Raw genomic sequence first — 14905 nt, forward strand, 5'->3', positions numbered from 1 at the left:
AGTGCAATAAACACAAATAGACCTTTAACTACCACCTGTATAAAACCAGAACTGTTATTCTACAAAAAAGGGCAGGGTAGACTAATAAATATGCCGTAACTTGGTTTAGAAAATGATCTATACTTATAAATATAGTATTTTTCTTTATTTTTTCCTGTACTTGTCTTTGTGATAAGCAACTTGCTATTTCACTAGAACTTGCTTTCACCCATAGAAAAAACCTTTTGTATTGCAGTAAACCAACAGAGCAACTTCTACCCTCTGCACTGAGATACCTGCAAACTTTGGCAACACACTTCTATCTAGTCAGTCATATACTCTGGACTCCTGTCATTCCAAGTCCTCATGTCACGGTTTTTCCACTTTGCCCTCTTGCAGAGAATTTAAGAGTATGAGAAAGCTCTCCTCTGTTGAAAAGCTAAGTGTACGGAGGACCCGACAAAGCTGTAGCAATAACTTAGAGGCTCTCTCAGCACAAGCAGAGTTTACAGTTCCCTTCCAGGCAGTGCAAACAAGCCACAAGTTCTTTCCCATGTCCTACCTGTGATATGCAGTTACCCAGAGAGAAAGAAGAGAAAGGATAGTTTCCTTAAGTTGAGGAGGGGAGAATATTTTTTGCTAATGGTAAGAAGTTGTTTCATAAAATATAGTTTATCTCTGTTCCCATACATTATACTCTCTTCTTTATAAACTGTCCCTGCAGCATCAGAATCCCTCTCCATACTTTTTCCCATAACGCTCCAATCCCTGCTTGGATTACTGGCAACACAAGCAATGCTGCAGAATTCCCTGATAGTTTTTTTTTTTTTTTTTAAATTAAACGCCCTATTTCCTGCCCCCAAACCCAAAACACACACACACACACACACATACACACACACACCCGCCCCACCCCCCCAACCACTGTCTCAGTGATTCAGTCAGGACAGACTCACAGCATTGCTTACTCTGTGCAAGTGATAAAGTTTTTCTTAATAGGCCACATAAAATCTTTTGTATCTCTGCCTTAGAAAACACACGGTCCCTGATGCAGATTAAGAATTACCAAGAAGCAGAATTCTGTGGCAAAATGGCACAGACCTAGAAAACCACCCACCTCCATTTGAATTTCAATATCCAGTGTATGCAGACAATAGGTTCTTTCCCTCCTTTTTTAAAAAAATAAAGCTACTTTCCTCTATTCAGTATCTTGATCACAGGAAAAATAAAGATGAGGACTGGGGGAAAAGGAATGGGGAAGAAGAGGTGGGAGAGTTTTCCATGAAGATGGCACCGTATTAGGAAGAATCATTTCAGCACAAGAGCCTCACTGAAACACAGCTTTTAGTTTTAAACCAGTTCTTTGGAGAAAAATGCACAATCCCAGTAAAACAATGTAACGTTGCTTCTGTGCACAGCTCAAGAGAGCCGGTTTGAATTTGGTGGTAGGTCAGCCATATTCTGATGAAATATTTGCATTGGTTCTCACAGTTTAGAGGTGACGTCTAGCAGGCACACTTTTTCTCCTCCGGTTTTGCTGAATCTAGCTTTCCCGAGCTTCCTCCGTTGGCTGTGTCGGAGACCTGTGTCTTGTCCACACACTGCTCCATACGCTTCATTATCAAGTCCAGAAGCGTGTCCACAGCCTTCTCCACGTTCTGTCCGGTAGCAGCACTTGTTTCGAAGTACGGTATGCTACGGTGAAAAGGAAAAGGTTTGCTGGAGAGACTTTTAAAGACGACCGAGACTCAACTCTTTGTAACACTCTCGGTGCAGCTATCAATGGGGGGGTTAGTGGCAATGAAATGAATGGGACACACTTCTGGTTTGTCGGCACTCTATTTCCTTGCTGGGCAGAACCCAAACTCCTGTTCCTAGCACACAGTGGCATGATGACATGAGCACAAAACCGCCACATTAATTTACAAGATGTGTCCTAGCATTTTTACTTCAAATTGCGATAATGTCAGCAAAAACCTTGGCTGTAAAAGTCTTTCAGGTAACCAGAAAGTCTATTTTAAAGAGAAACCTAGGTCTGCATTACAGAAAATTCAGGGACCACAGAACATACCAGAAACCTGGTTTTTTTTTAAGGCAGATAGTTACAACTATTGCTATTTAGCAGTGCCTGTAAGTACTATCTCCCTCCCTTCCTGTCTATTTATAAGCACAACCTAACTTAGCTGTTTCAATTCTGAAATCCCCTTTGAATCCAGAATATTGCCTTCCAAGTCATCTTTTTCAGAAGAGAAGATTATCAATTGCTCCAGCACTTCCATCATATGAAATCTGGCATGAGCTACTTCCTTCTCAGTGTCACTGTCCTCCTTACCTGGCTGCAGACAACTCTTTAATATGCTTTTATTATTTTTAAGCCTAATTTGCTTACTACTCCTCACAGGCTCTCAGGCCATCTTCTGCTGCTGGCCCAATTATCTCTGAACATCCCTTATTGTACAGTAAGGGCAACTAAGGGAAAAAAAATACACATTCTTTTTGCCCACAGCACTATTTACTAACTGTATTAACTAACAGCCAATTTATCCAGTTACAGGAGACTCTGCAGGTGTTTTTACTGCAAAGAAAAGTAGAAGGCTCACTAGAACAAGATAAAGGCCATTAACAGCTTTACTATCCATCAGGTAAAAACAAATAAATTCAGTGCCACTGCACACCTAGAACCTGACCAAAATCCGCAGGTGTCTCCACTTCCAAACTAACTAGAAAAGCAAATTATAAATATTATTAGTTATTTAGTTCATGACACTGAGTGTTCATCTGCCTTTGGTATACTCTGTCCTGAACTCTCAGGACAAGCCAACATCTCACGAATGTAGTTTTCTATTAAGAATGTTTCATTTCAGCCTAATTTCTTATGTTGTAATATTTTGGCTAAACTACTAGAACAGTGTGTTTCATTCTATCTATTTCCTATTCAAACAGATCGATCTAAAAGTGTGACAAGTTGTATGTCACTGTAGGTGTATGTGATACTGCAATGCCTACAAATCTTAGGGTTTATAAGTGTACTTGCAAGTATCTCTAGCCAGTCATCAGCTACACTTACAACAGTTATGGACTAAATTTAGCTTCTGTCATAATTTGCTTACCCATATTTGTCTGCCAGATCTTTTGCTTGCCTTTCATTTACCTCCCTTTGGTCTGATAAATCAGCTTTATTACCAATTAAGACTATATCTGGATTCTCACAATATGCATTGGCTTGCAGCTGACCTAGAAGCAAAAATAAACAAGAGTTAAGAAAATGTTGGAAGCATCTTAGAGACCAAGATTGTTGACAAAATAATTCAAAATACCTTTCTTGCTCCCCACCTCAAAATATCCTAGACTAACCAGCCAACTACTTCATGCCAAACACAGTTTCTTGTCATACATTTACTTGCTAAGGGGAATTTTTCAAAATAGGAAGTAGACATGGTACTAGAAAATTATTTCCAGTATTTATTTTGCCAACAGACAACAAGACTTAGCTGCAATGAGGTGCACTAAACACAGTGCCTTAGCGGAGGAGAACCTCCACCAGCCAGAACTTTTATTCTACAAGACTCATAAGGACATTGTGGAAGTACAAACAACATCCCACGTCATCTGCAAATGCAGCTTTTCAGAAGTATAGGACAAAATCCTCAAGAGTGTTTTTCTCTTGGATATACTCAATGGTTTAAATGCAGTTTTATCCATTTGAAGATCCAGGCACAAGTACTGTCCACAGCCTCACCCCTCATAAGTAATTGTACAAAGTAATTTGCTTATAGTAGCCTCAATCCTGAGGGGACTGACTTGAAAAGGTGCAGTATACACAGAAGAAATTAGAGATTCAGCTTGATAAGCAGTGGAAGATCGTAATGACAGGGCTTGTTTAGTGGCAGGAAGGAATCTCTGAAGAAGATGGGGCTATTTTCACAAAGCTATCTGGATTCTCATGTTATTCCCACTTCAGCTTGTTTGCTGAAAACTGCCAGCTGGAAATGTACTGGCCTCTGTCCTTCCAGCACTCTAAATACCCTCAGTTAAACTTCAAGAATTTAACCTTTGTTTCACTTTTAGTCTAGCCATTGTCTGAAGGAAAACCAACAACAGCAAACCAAATCCTCAAAGCCCAATCTTAATTTTAATTTAAACCTCAAAGCAGACAGGAAAGAATCACATTCCACTTTACAAATAGAAAACACACCATAAAGATAACAGCAATATCCAAAGAACAGTTTTCAAGCTCCTGTGTATCATCTAAAATATGGCGTATGGCCAAGGAAGTGTTGAATGCCATGAATTTTCAAGAGGTAACAGATTTATTCAAATTGTACCAAATCCAAACAAGATTATCAAGAATATGCCCAAAACAGTCTATCGGGGGGGGGTTGGGGGGAGGGGGTGGTGGGAAAGAAGAGCATGTTTCTTTCCAATTTGATGAAGTTCTCACCCCAAATTACAGGCTGCAAGTACCCCACTTATGGCTGCACTAGACATAACTACTTTCTCTGAGCATTTTCCAGCTCACAAACAATGACATGCATAAAGCCTAGAAGCCTAAAATACACAAGAAAGCTTCAAGTCAACCGATAAACACCAGCTCTACGGTTCTACTTACTCATCCAATTTCTGACATTTAAGAAGCTCTGTTGACTGGTGAGATCAAACATCAGTAAAAAGCCCATAGCATCTCTGAAAAACGCTGTGGTGAGACTTCGAAACCTGAAGGTGGAAGAAGAAAGACAACATAGCTCTATTAATACAAAGTGATCTCTAAGGTAAGCACTTTTCTGGCAAGCCTGAACTGAGTAAAGGAAAAAGAAATAAAGTAAGGCTTTTCTGAATTGCTTGTGCAAAAATTCTATTTAAAAAAATTCTTGAAATCTGAAGAGTCTGCAAGATTTAGTGGACATACATTCCCTTGGAAGTAAAAACAAAATAAACCTTGACTTTCATTTTAGCTATGATACATCACACCAGTCAACATTTATTAATCAGTGTGTTGGTAATTTACCAGAGGAAGCTTATATGTGAGAATACAAACATTGTCAGTGACTAATCTATTAGTTCAAATTCTGCCTGATTTAACCAAGAGTGAGACAGAGAGAGAAGGGTTAGTTAAAAAAAGATACTGAAGCATTTAGTGTATCACAGATCACAGTGACAGAAATGGATTCACCTGCCGAGATTACAAGTACTTTGTCGATGGATGTGCACTACTCAATATAGTCAATATTAAAGAAAACAAAGGAAGAGTAGGTGACTGTTTACATGCTTTTGATTGTTCGTTGTGACTATCTGCTGGGAAGCTCAGCTAAAAGGAAAAGGTAACCTTTCCTTGCAGAGCTCTAAACACACATGCATTCCGTAAGCAGACTGGCATAAGCGTGCATTCACAAGGGACATGGTTCACAGGCTTCCCGCAAAGCCGTGGAGCTGGATGAAACTACAAGCCATGAAATGCAACGGCGTTTGCACCAAAAGGTCACAAGCCTGTTCAAAAATCAGAAACGTGAAGAAACATCGCTGGAAAACTGCGCAAAGGCACTCTGGTGTTTTCTGTATCACAGGGATCTAGCACATCACAAAACAGCACTATATAATCTCGCACAAACCAGCAGTACCAGAAACAGTAACTGGTATTTTACAACACGCATCCATGAAAATTAAAACAAAAGCTCTCCACAGAAACATGTCAGATACCTGACATTACTTTCGGGGGGGGGAAAAAAAGTAGCCTCAAAATGTTTAATCTCTTGCAGAGGTGTATACACAGTGTTTGAGAGCAAGGGAAAGAGATGCAGACACAAAATTTCAGCTTGCTTTTGCTTTTCATCCAGCGGCAACCCCTCCCACATGGTATTTGCACTGCTCACTCCGAAAACCTGAAATCTGCCTCATCACAACTCTCCTTCCTCCCCACTGGGCAAACGCTTCAGTCCACTGCTCTTCAGTCACTATTACACAGCAAATAGATGTGAGTCGCATGTCCTCCCCATGTTGACAGATGACATCAGCAGTCATACTGAGGGCAACCTCACACACTTTATGATAGCGAAAACCAGTGTACGTAACTAGCCAGGGGAAGCTTAAGAAAGCAGCACGCACACTTCTCCCTTTGAAAAAATAATAGGATCAAATTTACTAGTGACAAGTCCCAAAGATATGTGGAAAGAACAAACAAGTGTGTACACAGAAGATGGGGAACAACTGGTTAGATAAAAGAATCCTTCTGCAAAGGAGGATTCTGGTCAGTCGTGGACTTAGTACATGTCAACCATGGTATGCTGCTGCAAAGGCAGCAAACAATCAAAACCATAAAAGTAAGATAGGAAGCAATTCTTCCATACTACTCAGCAATGGTAAGACTTGAACTACAATTCTCCATCCCACTCCCATGCTGGTGGTGAGAGAGGCTAGAACCAGCCTGGTGCAGTACAGAACAGAAAGCTTGCTCATCATAGAGAAGTCTGAGCAAGCCTGGGGCATGTAAACTGGAGAGGACTTAAGGGAGACATCAGGCTGCTCAGGACCTTGTCCACCTGAGTTTTGAACACCTGTGAGAACACAGACTGCACAACCTCCAAGAGCGACCTGCTTCAGGGCTTAACCACTTCTATGGTCAACACTTGTGTCCTTCTACCTAGCTGGAATATCCTTGCTGCTGCTTGTGACTGCCACCTCTTGCTCTTTAGCTGTGAGCCTGAGGAGAGTGTGGTTCTGTCCTCTCCCCGCTGGGTAGATGAAGACAGCAATTAGCCTCCCCTTAGTCTTCCCGTCTTCAGGCTGAACAAGCTTAGCCCCCTCAGCCCTCATCGGATCATCATATGCCTCTGCCTCCTGACCTGTTCTAATGGCACTCCACGGGACTTCAGTTCATCAGTACAAAGTATCCCACACTGGGGGTCCCAAAAATGGAAATAGTACTCCAGTGTGGCCTCAGAAGTGCTGCATAATGGGGAATAACCACTTCCCTCAGTCTGATGGCTACATGCGTGCCAATGCAGTCCTGTTTGCTGTGCACCTTCATCAAAACATGCCTTACCATCCAACCTAACATAAAAAAATGTGAAATACAGGAACAAGACACTTAGGTAGTTTATACGGTATCTTCAAGAGGAGATTAGGAACGTATTATGAAGCCAAAATAACAGTACAAAACAAACCAAAAAAAGCTAACCAACGAACCAATAACCCACGTGTGCCAGAAACGAGGCAGCATGCTGCTGAGGCAGGGAGCAGACCACCTTCAGTTCTTCCAGTCCTATTTTCTGAGATCCTCTGATCACTGCATCAAAGCAGTGTCAGAAAACCTTTATTTCTGGAAGATATTTTTCTTGTCCTAAAATATGGGGATTTCGGGTATTTTTCACCTGAATGGACTAACGGTTTACCCAGAAATGTGAAAAGCTCAGAACTCCTTTCCAGTGACCTGAACTCTGTTACCTTTCCTGTCCGGCTGTGTCCCAAAGCTGGAGATGTACCTTGAAGGCTTTTCCTGGAGATCCATTTGGTCCTCTGCTGTTGTATACCTAACAAGAGAGTCAAATAAGTACAGCTCACACCAAAATCCATTGCGTGGGTCACAGACTGTTAAATTTTGTGCAAGCAGTAAGGAGGAAAAGTTCAGTCCTTCGGTAAAAGCTGACTCTTACCTCTAAAAGCCACTTCAGAGGGCTGCTTATAATAATATTTAAAAACCCAGGAGCCACATGAAACATCTATGAAAGCTGCACTTTAATTTGGTCATATTTCGTACTTCAAATTAGATACCAATTCTTTAAAACTTGGCGTAGCACTGTGCTGAGCAAGCTGTCTGTGTTCTGTTTCATTGCTGTTCCTACAAAATTTACAGCTGGCTGACAGGATTAACCACTATTATAAAAAGCTATTTTTTTCTTCATTAACTTCTGTTGGACATTAATGACTTCCTTACTAACTGCAACTGCAAACTCATACTGCTTAAAGACATCACTGCGACCTTTCGCTGGGGCTCAATTCTTTATTAAACAGACATGGCGTGTAAATTAGCTGTTGCAGTAAAAGACAGAGGGATAAAGTAAGTATGAGCCGGTTTTGTTATCTGAGGTAGTTTAGCAGACCCTCAGCCATTTTAAAGGCAGGCAAATATTGCCCTTGCATTTAGATCAAGAGAATACAGACTTTACAGACATGTCTGTATCCAGAGGCTCCACTGACCTTACCCAGGGAAGTGGAACACTTCCTCACCTGCCCTCTGTGGGTTGTAAAATACAGCATTTAGTTCTCCTGCACAACCAAGTTAGTATTAATTGGGGGTTGGACTGGATGACCTCTGGAGGTCCATTCCAGCCTAGACTATGTCATGATTCTGTGGACTTATTTAAACTGTCATTTCAACAGGTAACTTCTGACTGCAACATGCCTGCCTTTCCTTTCTGGCAGGTGCCTGATCTGAAAACCAGAAAAGAATCAATGGATCAACGGCACCACATTTGTGAATTACACTGTTTTGCTGGAGCATGTTCCTGTAATATTTAGTGCGAATCGCACAGGGTCATTTCTTTAGTACGACTTTTACACAACAGAAAAACACATGTATTTAACCTTTTGGATCTCTTTCTTAGAAGCCAATTTATTGGATAGACCTTCAAGATATTTCAAAGCTAGTGATTTCATGTAAGATGTAGTTTCTCCCACACTTACAAACTATCTTACCCCAAAATGTACAGTAATGGAAAATTATGGAAGAAATCTGTCTGCAACCTTTAGCAGAAAAGTTCAGCTTTCTGGAAAGAATCCAGTGCCCTTGTTCAAAACACATTAATGAGCGTCTGACCAGCCAGGGAAATGGTATTCTGGCAATTTGCATGTTCAGACATTTCCTTGCAATAAAAGTGTGTTTTTAATATTTTGCTCTTTTTACATCAGTGCAATCCCACAGCGCAGAGAAGGAACCAGGCTCCACTCCAACCTGAGCATCACGTTTAACTGGCCTGAAGTTGCGTAGCACTGATTGTAAGAAATTTAAGATATAATCCAGATTCACAGTTCTTCTATTCAGGGGATCACTGAACTCCCATCTTCCAGGCAGAGCCTGCACGCCCCTGTCACCATGGCAAAACTGAACTTGGCACAGCAGCAACAAATACTGGCAGTCATGAAAAAGTTGCCAGGGAAGATGAAGGTGAATGCAGGAGTGATGCCCATCTTTTCATGGTATCCTAGTGAAATAATAGGAGCTTAAAATGTGAAGTTAAAAAGAAGCACATTTAAAGAGGTCTCCATCTTTCAACTGGGCAAGTATTTACATTTCTTTTTATTAAAGAAATTACAAAAATAATTGCCCAGGGTCTAATATCTTGTATTTATTATGGTTTTACTGTTCAAGCAAGCTAGAAGGATTCCTATTAGAAAGCTGAATTTGTCCCTTGTATTTAGCCTGTATCAGTTGTCAGGATCTATGAACAGATACATGAGTCACATTAAATTAAAACAAAGCGACTGTGCTCTCATAGCCACAAAAAGCATCTGACTGACACTACAGTAGACTCTCATCTTCTATTTAACATTAAGAAACAAAAGCATGGCAGAGCAGGCTCGCACACCTTGCATTAAGAAGCACATCGATCCTAACCTACAAGGACTCCTGATCACAGGCTCGGTACGCTCAGCCTCCAGCTTGCTGCTGGCAGAGACTCAGAGGAGCAGCGTGGTCCAGCTGGTGGAACTGCTTCTTGTGCCTTCGCTAGTTTACTTTGTAGCCTGGAAGTAAGCTGAAACTTCCATGCTTCTTTAAGTTTCCATCTCTTCTATTTAAATTATGAATTTGGGGGCCAGAGTTATTTCTAGTAATAAACACACCTCATTCACCAGCACTATGGAAACCTGCTCTTGGAAAGATCCTCTTATACCAATGTGCAAGAAACCACTTTACAATCCAACATCAGGATAAGGATAATGGCATTCTTCTCCTTTATCCAGTTCCTAATTATGATTTAAGCCAAAAACTAGACAAGCAAAAGCATTATCAACACATGTACCCTGCAGTAAGAGAGGCAGTACACATTTACATAAAATTTGTTCTCAGCAGAAATTAATAAAGAAAAAAGAAGGTGGTATCATTTGTATGAGACAACTTACCACTCGTTTTTCCCGAAAATCTATCCCTACTGTCGTGATGAATTTTGGATTAAATTTGTTATCGGTGTATCTGTACAGGAACGTTGTTTTTCCAACCCCAGAGTCTCCAAGGGCCAGGAGTTTGATCAGATAATCATAGTCTCCATCAGTCATAGTGCTAATTTTTAGGAACCTACGTAAAGAGGAGAAAAAAAATCATTTAATGATAACAAAACCCCCCTTCTCTTTGTTTTTGCCTCATTTCTATTTTTGTTCATTGAAACGTTACTGCCTGTGCTCAGGGTTGAAAGTTATGCTTGTGTATTTTGAAAAACGCTAATGCAAAGCAGCAGTGAAACTCTCAATTTCAGTTCAGGTGCCAGGAGATAATACAACTTACAGCTTCAATTTTCTACATAAATAAAATTGAAGCTTAGAATGATAGAGTTTGGGACAAAAATATTATTTTTGTTCTAAGAATAACAGTAAGACCTACAATGAACACAGGTATGAAACCTAGGGCTAAACCCTTCTGCTCAAAGTATTTTATTATGAGTTTGAAGAAAAAGGGTAGTGCAGAAACAGGCGTGAAAAGGAAACTCAGACATGGCACGGACCATTCTCAGTGCTCAAGCTCTAACCCGTATTACGTGACATTATCAGGGCTATGTATTTTTATCTTGAAAGAAATATTCTTCCCCCTAAGAGAACTAATTAAAAACACAGAGTAAGCAATTATCCCAGGGCCACTGTTAATAAAAGGAGAGAGCTCAAATGCAGTTTATTCTCTAGCATAACCAGATGAACGCACAGCTGCCTTGTTCTGCAAAGCACACAACCAAAACCACCCCCTCATCAAACGCTGCAGATACTAATTGGAGTGAAGAAGAAAGAAAAGCAGATGGCAAGCCCATCGCCTGGGTTCAGCTCCGTGCCTCGGTTAAGCTGCCGCTGTGACGGCAAGTGGGGGCATCTCCCGCAGCCCAGGGAGCCACCCGAGACTGGCTGACGTCCGGAGAAAGCCACAGGCAGCTTACGCGTCTTGACAGCAGTTGTAGGCTCTTTTCTGTACGTAGCAGTGAACAAGAGCAGCAAAACCTACCTCATTAAGCACTTGTAAAACAAAACAAATTTGCAGAAAGAGGGAAATATTTATCCTATTTACCAGGCTGCCTCACAGCCCAGGCAGGAGCTCCCAGAGCAAAGTGCGTGCCACAGAAATTATTTCCGTGGGGTTTTCATGGCCCACGCAACAGTTCCTGGCTTTTCCCTATCTACTGAGTCAAGTGACACAACATAGTTGGCAGGGAAAGCCAGATACAAAGGAGGGACAGTTTTTCAGCATTTTCTTCTACTTCGGTCTTTCGCCGGTTGGCCAACGCAACCGAGCACCTGTGTTTGGGGTCACTCAGGCTCCCACCAACAGAAATGTTCATCCTCCATCCGAAGCAGAGCACACCGTCTGCCAGCACAACCTCCTGCAAGAACCACTCCATGGACACTCAGCTTGCGCAGAGCACCTTCATAAAATTACTTCCCAGCCTGGCCAAGCCTTCACCCAGAGCAGGAGCACCCTTTCTCCAACCTGCTTCCCCAGCAGGTTTTTTATTATGTCAAGTTCAAGGGTAGTGTTGTATTACCCTAAACTGAAAGCTCCCATCACTGTATTTACTTTGTTAGTACTTGCTATGAAGCTCTACGAGAGAAGGAAAGGGGACGTATGTAAGAAATAGATCTACAAAGTATTTATTCGCATGTATGAAACACCCTGATGATGAGAGAATTGGAATCGTATGAAACACCACCTGGTTTACATCCTCTCTTACCTTGTTCTCAACATAATTTAAGCCTTCTCTTTTTTTCCAGCATCTTGTTAATCCTTAGCAGGGATGAACAGCCATTCCATTCAGATATCTATGCTGAGACTAATTACTGTGGTATCCGAGCAGCAGACCTGGGCCATATCCCATTCATAAACACTATTGCTTGTTTCAGTACAAGACCTTGATTCCTATCAGAATAAAACCTACCTTTCTGAGCATTTAAATTAGCAAGTACTGACCTGCTTTGACTAAAATAGCGACCTAAGCCCATTTTGATTATCCTGCATTTCAACAGCTTTAAGGATAAAAAAGCTGGCTGCGTACTGAGCAGTTTCATTGTATGACATTTATACCTTTGACAGATATAGAGCCACCCAGAGAGGCGGGACAAGCTTTTGAGAAATTAATCTTCTGATGATAAAGGTTTAACAAAGCTAGAGAAAAAGGCCCCTGATTTGACAGCACTGCTCTGCCCTGCACTGCCTTTGGGCGGTGGAAGGCCAGAGCACCAACACAGCAACTTCACAGAAATTAATTTGAGGCCTTTAATCCTTTCTGGGATATCCCAAGTTTACCACAAGGCTCCACTAAGCAAGAGTAATTTCTCCCCAGAAGTTTTAGGATTATCAAAAACAAAGTATTTATGATCAACGCGGTAACTGTTCTCTAGGCGTTTCATTAAACAAAAAAAAGAAAGGTATCTATCAACAAGAAAAAGAAGGGTATCTTGGGAGAGGATTCTCCCCCAAATACCTGACTGGTAATACAAAGTATTAACTTGGGATTGGACACTACTCCCAAATAGCCATGTTCTCCGGGAGCTGAAGTTCAGCATCTCCTTGCTATCCAAATGCACAAAGCAGAATATTCAGAATTTACCAGACCTGTAAATGTTGAGCAAAATATACATCAGACTAAGATGATTAAAAACCTATTTTTGTAAATCTGTCACGAGAAGGCTGTTGGCACTCCCATTCCCAGCACTGGCTGCTTTTCCAGAAATTCCTGCCCGTTTGCAGCAGGGGCTGCACAGGCGTTGCAGCCTCTCCCAGCCCAGCGCTGGCCGAGGCAGTCACCCCTGCCACCGGGGCAGGGAGGCAGCCTGGGAACCCGTGTCTTTTGGCAAGGTTACTCTGGCTTCGCTCTTCTCATTCTCTGTACCGCCTAGGAAAGTAAAATAGTAATTGGTTGCACAAAGGGGTTTTATTCCTTCAGATTTTAACCTGAAGCCACCAAACAGTTTTCCTCTCCTTGACCGGCTACGTGATGGAGATGGGAGGAGCATGCTTCACAAAAACCTGGGTGCGGGGAGAGTTTCACAGACCAGACCGATCCACTGCCATCACACTGCTATTACTGTTTTACCACTTCCAAAATGCTGTAGTACAGCAAACTAAGTTCTTGTTCCACAGGAAATTTGAGCATTAAGATTTTAATTTAATTTAGAATTAAAGAGTTAAATTACTACTGATTACTAATAATTACCATAAGATAAACATCTAAGCGTGCTTTTAAACATGTCTATAATTAACTGGATTTGAAAATTCTGAATGCTTCATTTTGTTTCATGACAAATGTTAACTTAAACACTACATACAACTGAAGTATAAAAAACTTATACCACATCTGAAACAAAGCAAGATTCTTCAGTGGAGGAGGTTTGGGGTTCTTAAAGAAAAGATACTTTATTTCAAGAGAACTTCTTCCAGCAAAAATCTGAAAAACACTTCAGAATTTTCTATTAAGAGGTTATTAACAAGGCATTTTAATAAAAGTGCAATATACTTTATTCAACTCCAATTTTAAATGGCTCAATATATTGAGTTACTGAAAAGAAACACCCCTGGCCGTAACGCAAAAGTCTTATATTGCTAAAACAAAGCAACTCAATTCACGATTTCCCGTGACGACATTCAAAAAACACCCCTGTGCCTGGAACCTTAACTTTCAAGTCCTAACCATCTTGAGAGCATCTAAACGGACTTGAAGTCGTAATACCAGCAATGGTGACTCATTTTACCGTAACCGTGTCTCCACCACAGACCACGTGCAGTCAGAGCAGCCAGAACCAGCAAGGCCTTCCCCGCTGCCTGTCCCGCAGGGTTCAGTCAACCTGCAAGCACCCACACAGACCAAAACCAACTTTCCACTCAACTAACGCAATCTCACCCTCCAATTCTGAAGCCCATGCGGTCTCTCTAATACCACGTTACCAATTAAGCTTTACAAAAACCCAAACAGGCCTCCTGACCATCCCTCCCAACCCTCTCTGCCAACATGGCCAACAGCCAGAGGATGACAAATGTGACGCTTTGATGCTGTTCTTCCAGGCTGTGCATCTAGACTGAGCCTGATTTAAAAAACACTCTTCTGCTTTCTCGGCAGACAATATTCCCATCTAGACCAGAAGCAGCATCTTGTTTCTTGATTGATTATTTTGTTCCATCCCTATTTAATGTTCTCTAACTACAGTGCGAGAGATCATTTAAAATCTGGCGCTTGTCAGCAGATACTCCAGAGAACACTTTCTCAATAGAGAGATACGGCTTCACATAAACCAACCAAACCTTAAGACATTCAGTTATAGCCTACAGGGAGAGGAAAATCTATTCCTCGGGCACCATGCCTTTGCTCTGCGGCTCTGTACCCAAGGCACAGAGGAAACGCACAGCAGCACATCCCACCGCACCCGGCTTGGCATGCCCAGAGGAGCCTTGCAAATACAGCACCTCCAAAGGTGGGACGGTGGAAGCGGGAGGGCTCCAGCCCTTTGCACATCCATCAATAACCCCTCCACCTGAAGGAGCAGCCGCGGCACGAGTCAGCAGCTCACTCTGAAGTAACACTGAACTCTGGTCCTGAAGACCTACCCCAGCGCATGGAAAGGGATGCAGAGGAGAAAAGTTCCATGTCTGATTTTCTTCTTCCTTTCATCGTGTGTTCCTTAAAAACTGGGAGAAAGGCAATTCATTGAAATCTAAATTGCTTTTGAAAAAAATTACTTTTGGCTG

At 41.7% G+C, this 14905-nt stretch overlaps 1 protein-coding gene across 1 annotated transcript; it reads right to left on the reverse strand.

The window, feature by feature from the left end:
• Nucleotides 1–1484: 1484 nt before the first annotated feature.
• RAB27B (RAB27B, member RAS oncogene family) lies at nucleotides 1485–10245 on the reverse strand. The gene is made up of 5 exons (XM_009811552.1): nucleotides 10093–10245; nucleotides 7417–7502; nucleotides 4589–4692; nucleotides 3090–3213; nucleotides 1485–1674 (listed from the first exon to the last, which is right to left on the reverse strand). Exons 1-5 carry the CDS (start codon nucleotides 10243–10245, stop codon nucleotides 1485–1487), a joined length of 657 nt encoding a protein of 218 aa, XP_009809854.1.
• Nucleotides 10246–14905: the final 4660 nt, after the last annotated feature.

Source organism: Gavia stellata, chromosome Z (genome assembly GCF_030936135.1).
Source record: "Gavia stellata isolate bGavSte3 chromosome Z, bGavSte3.hap2, whole genome shotgun sequence".
Lineage (NCBI taxonomy): Eukaryota > Metazoa > Chordata > Aves > Gaviiformes > Gaviidae > Gavia > Gavia stellata.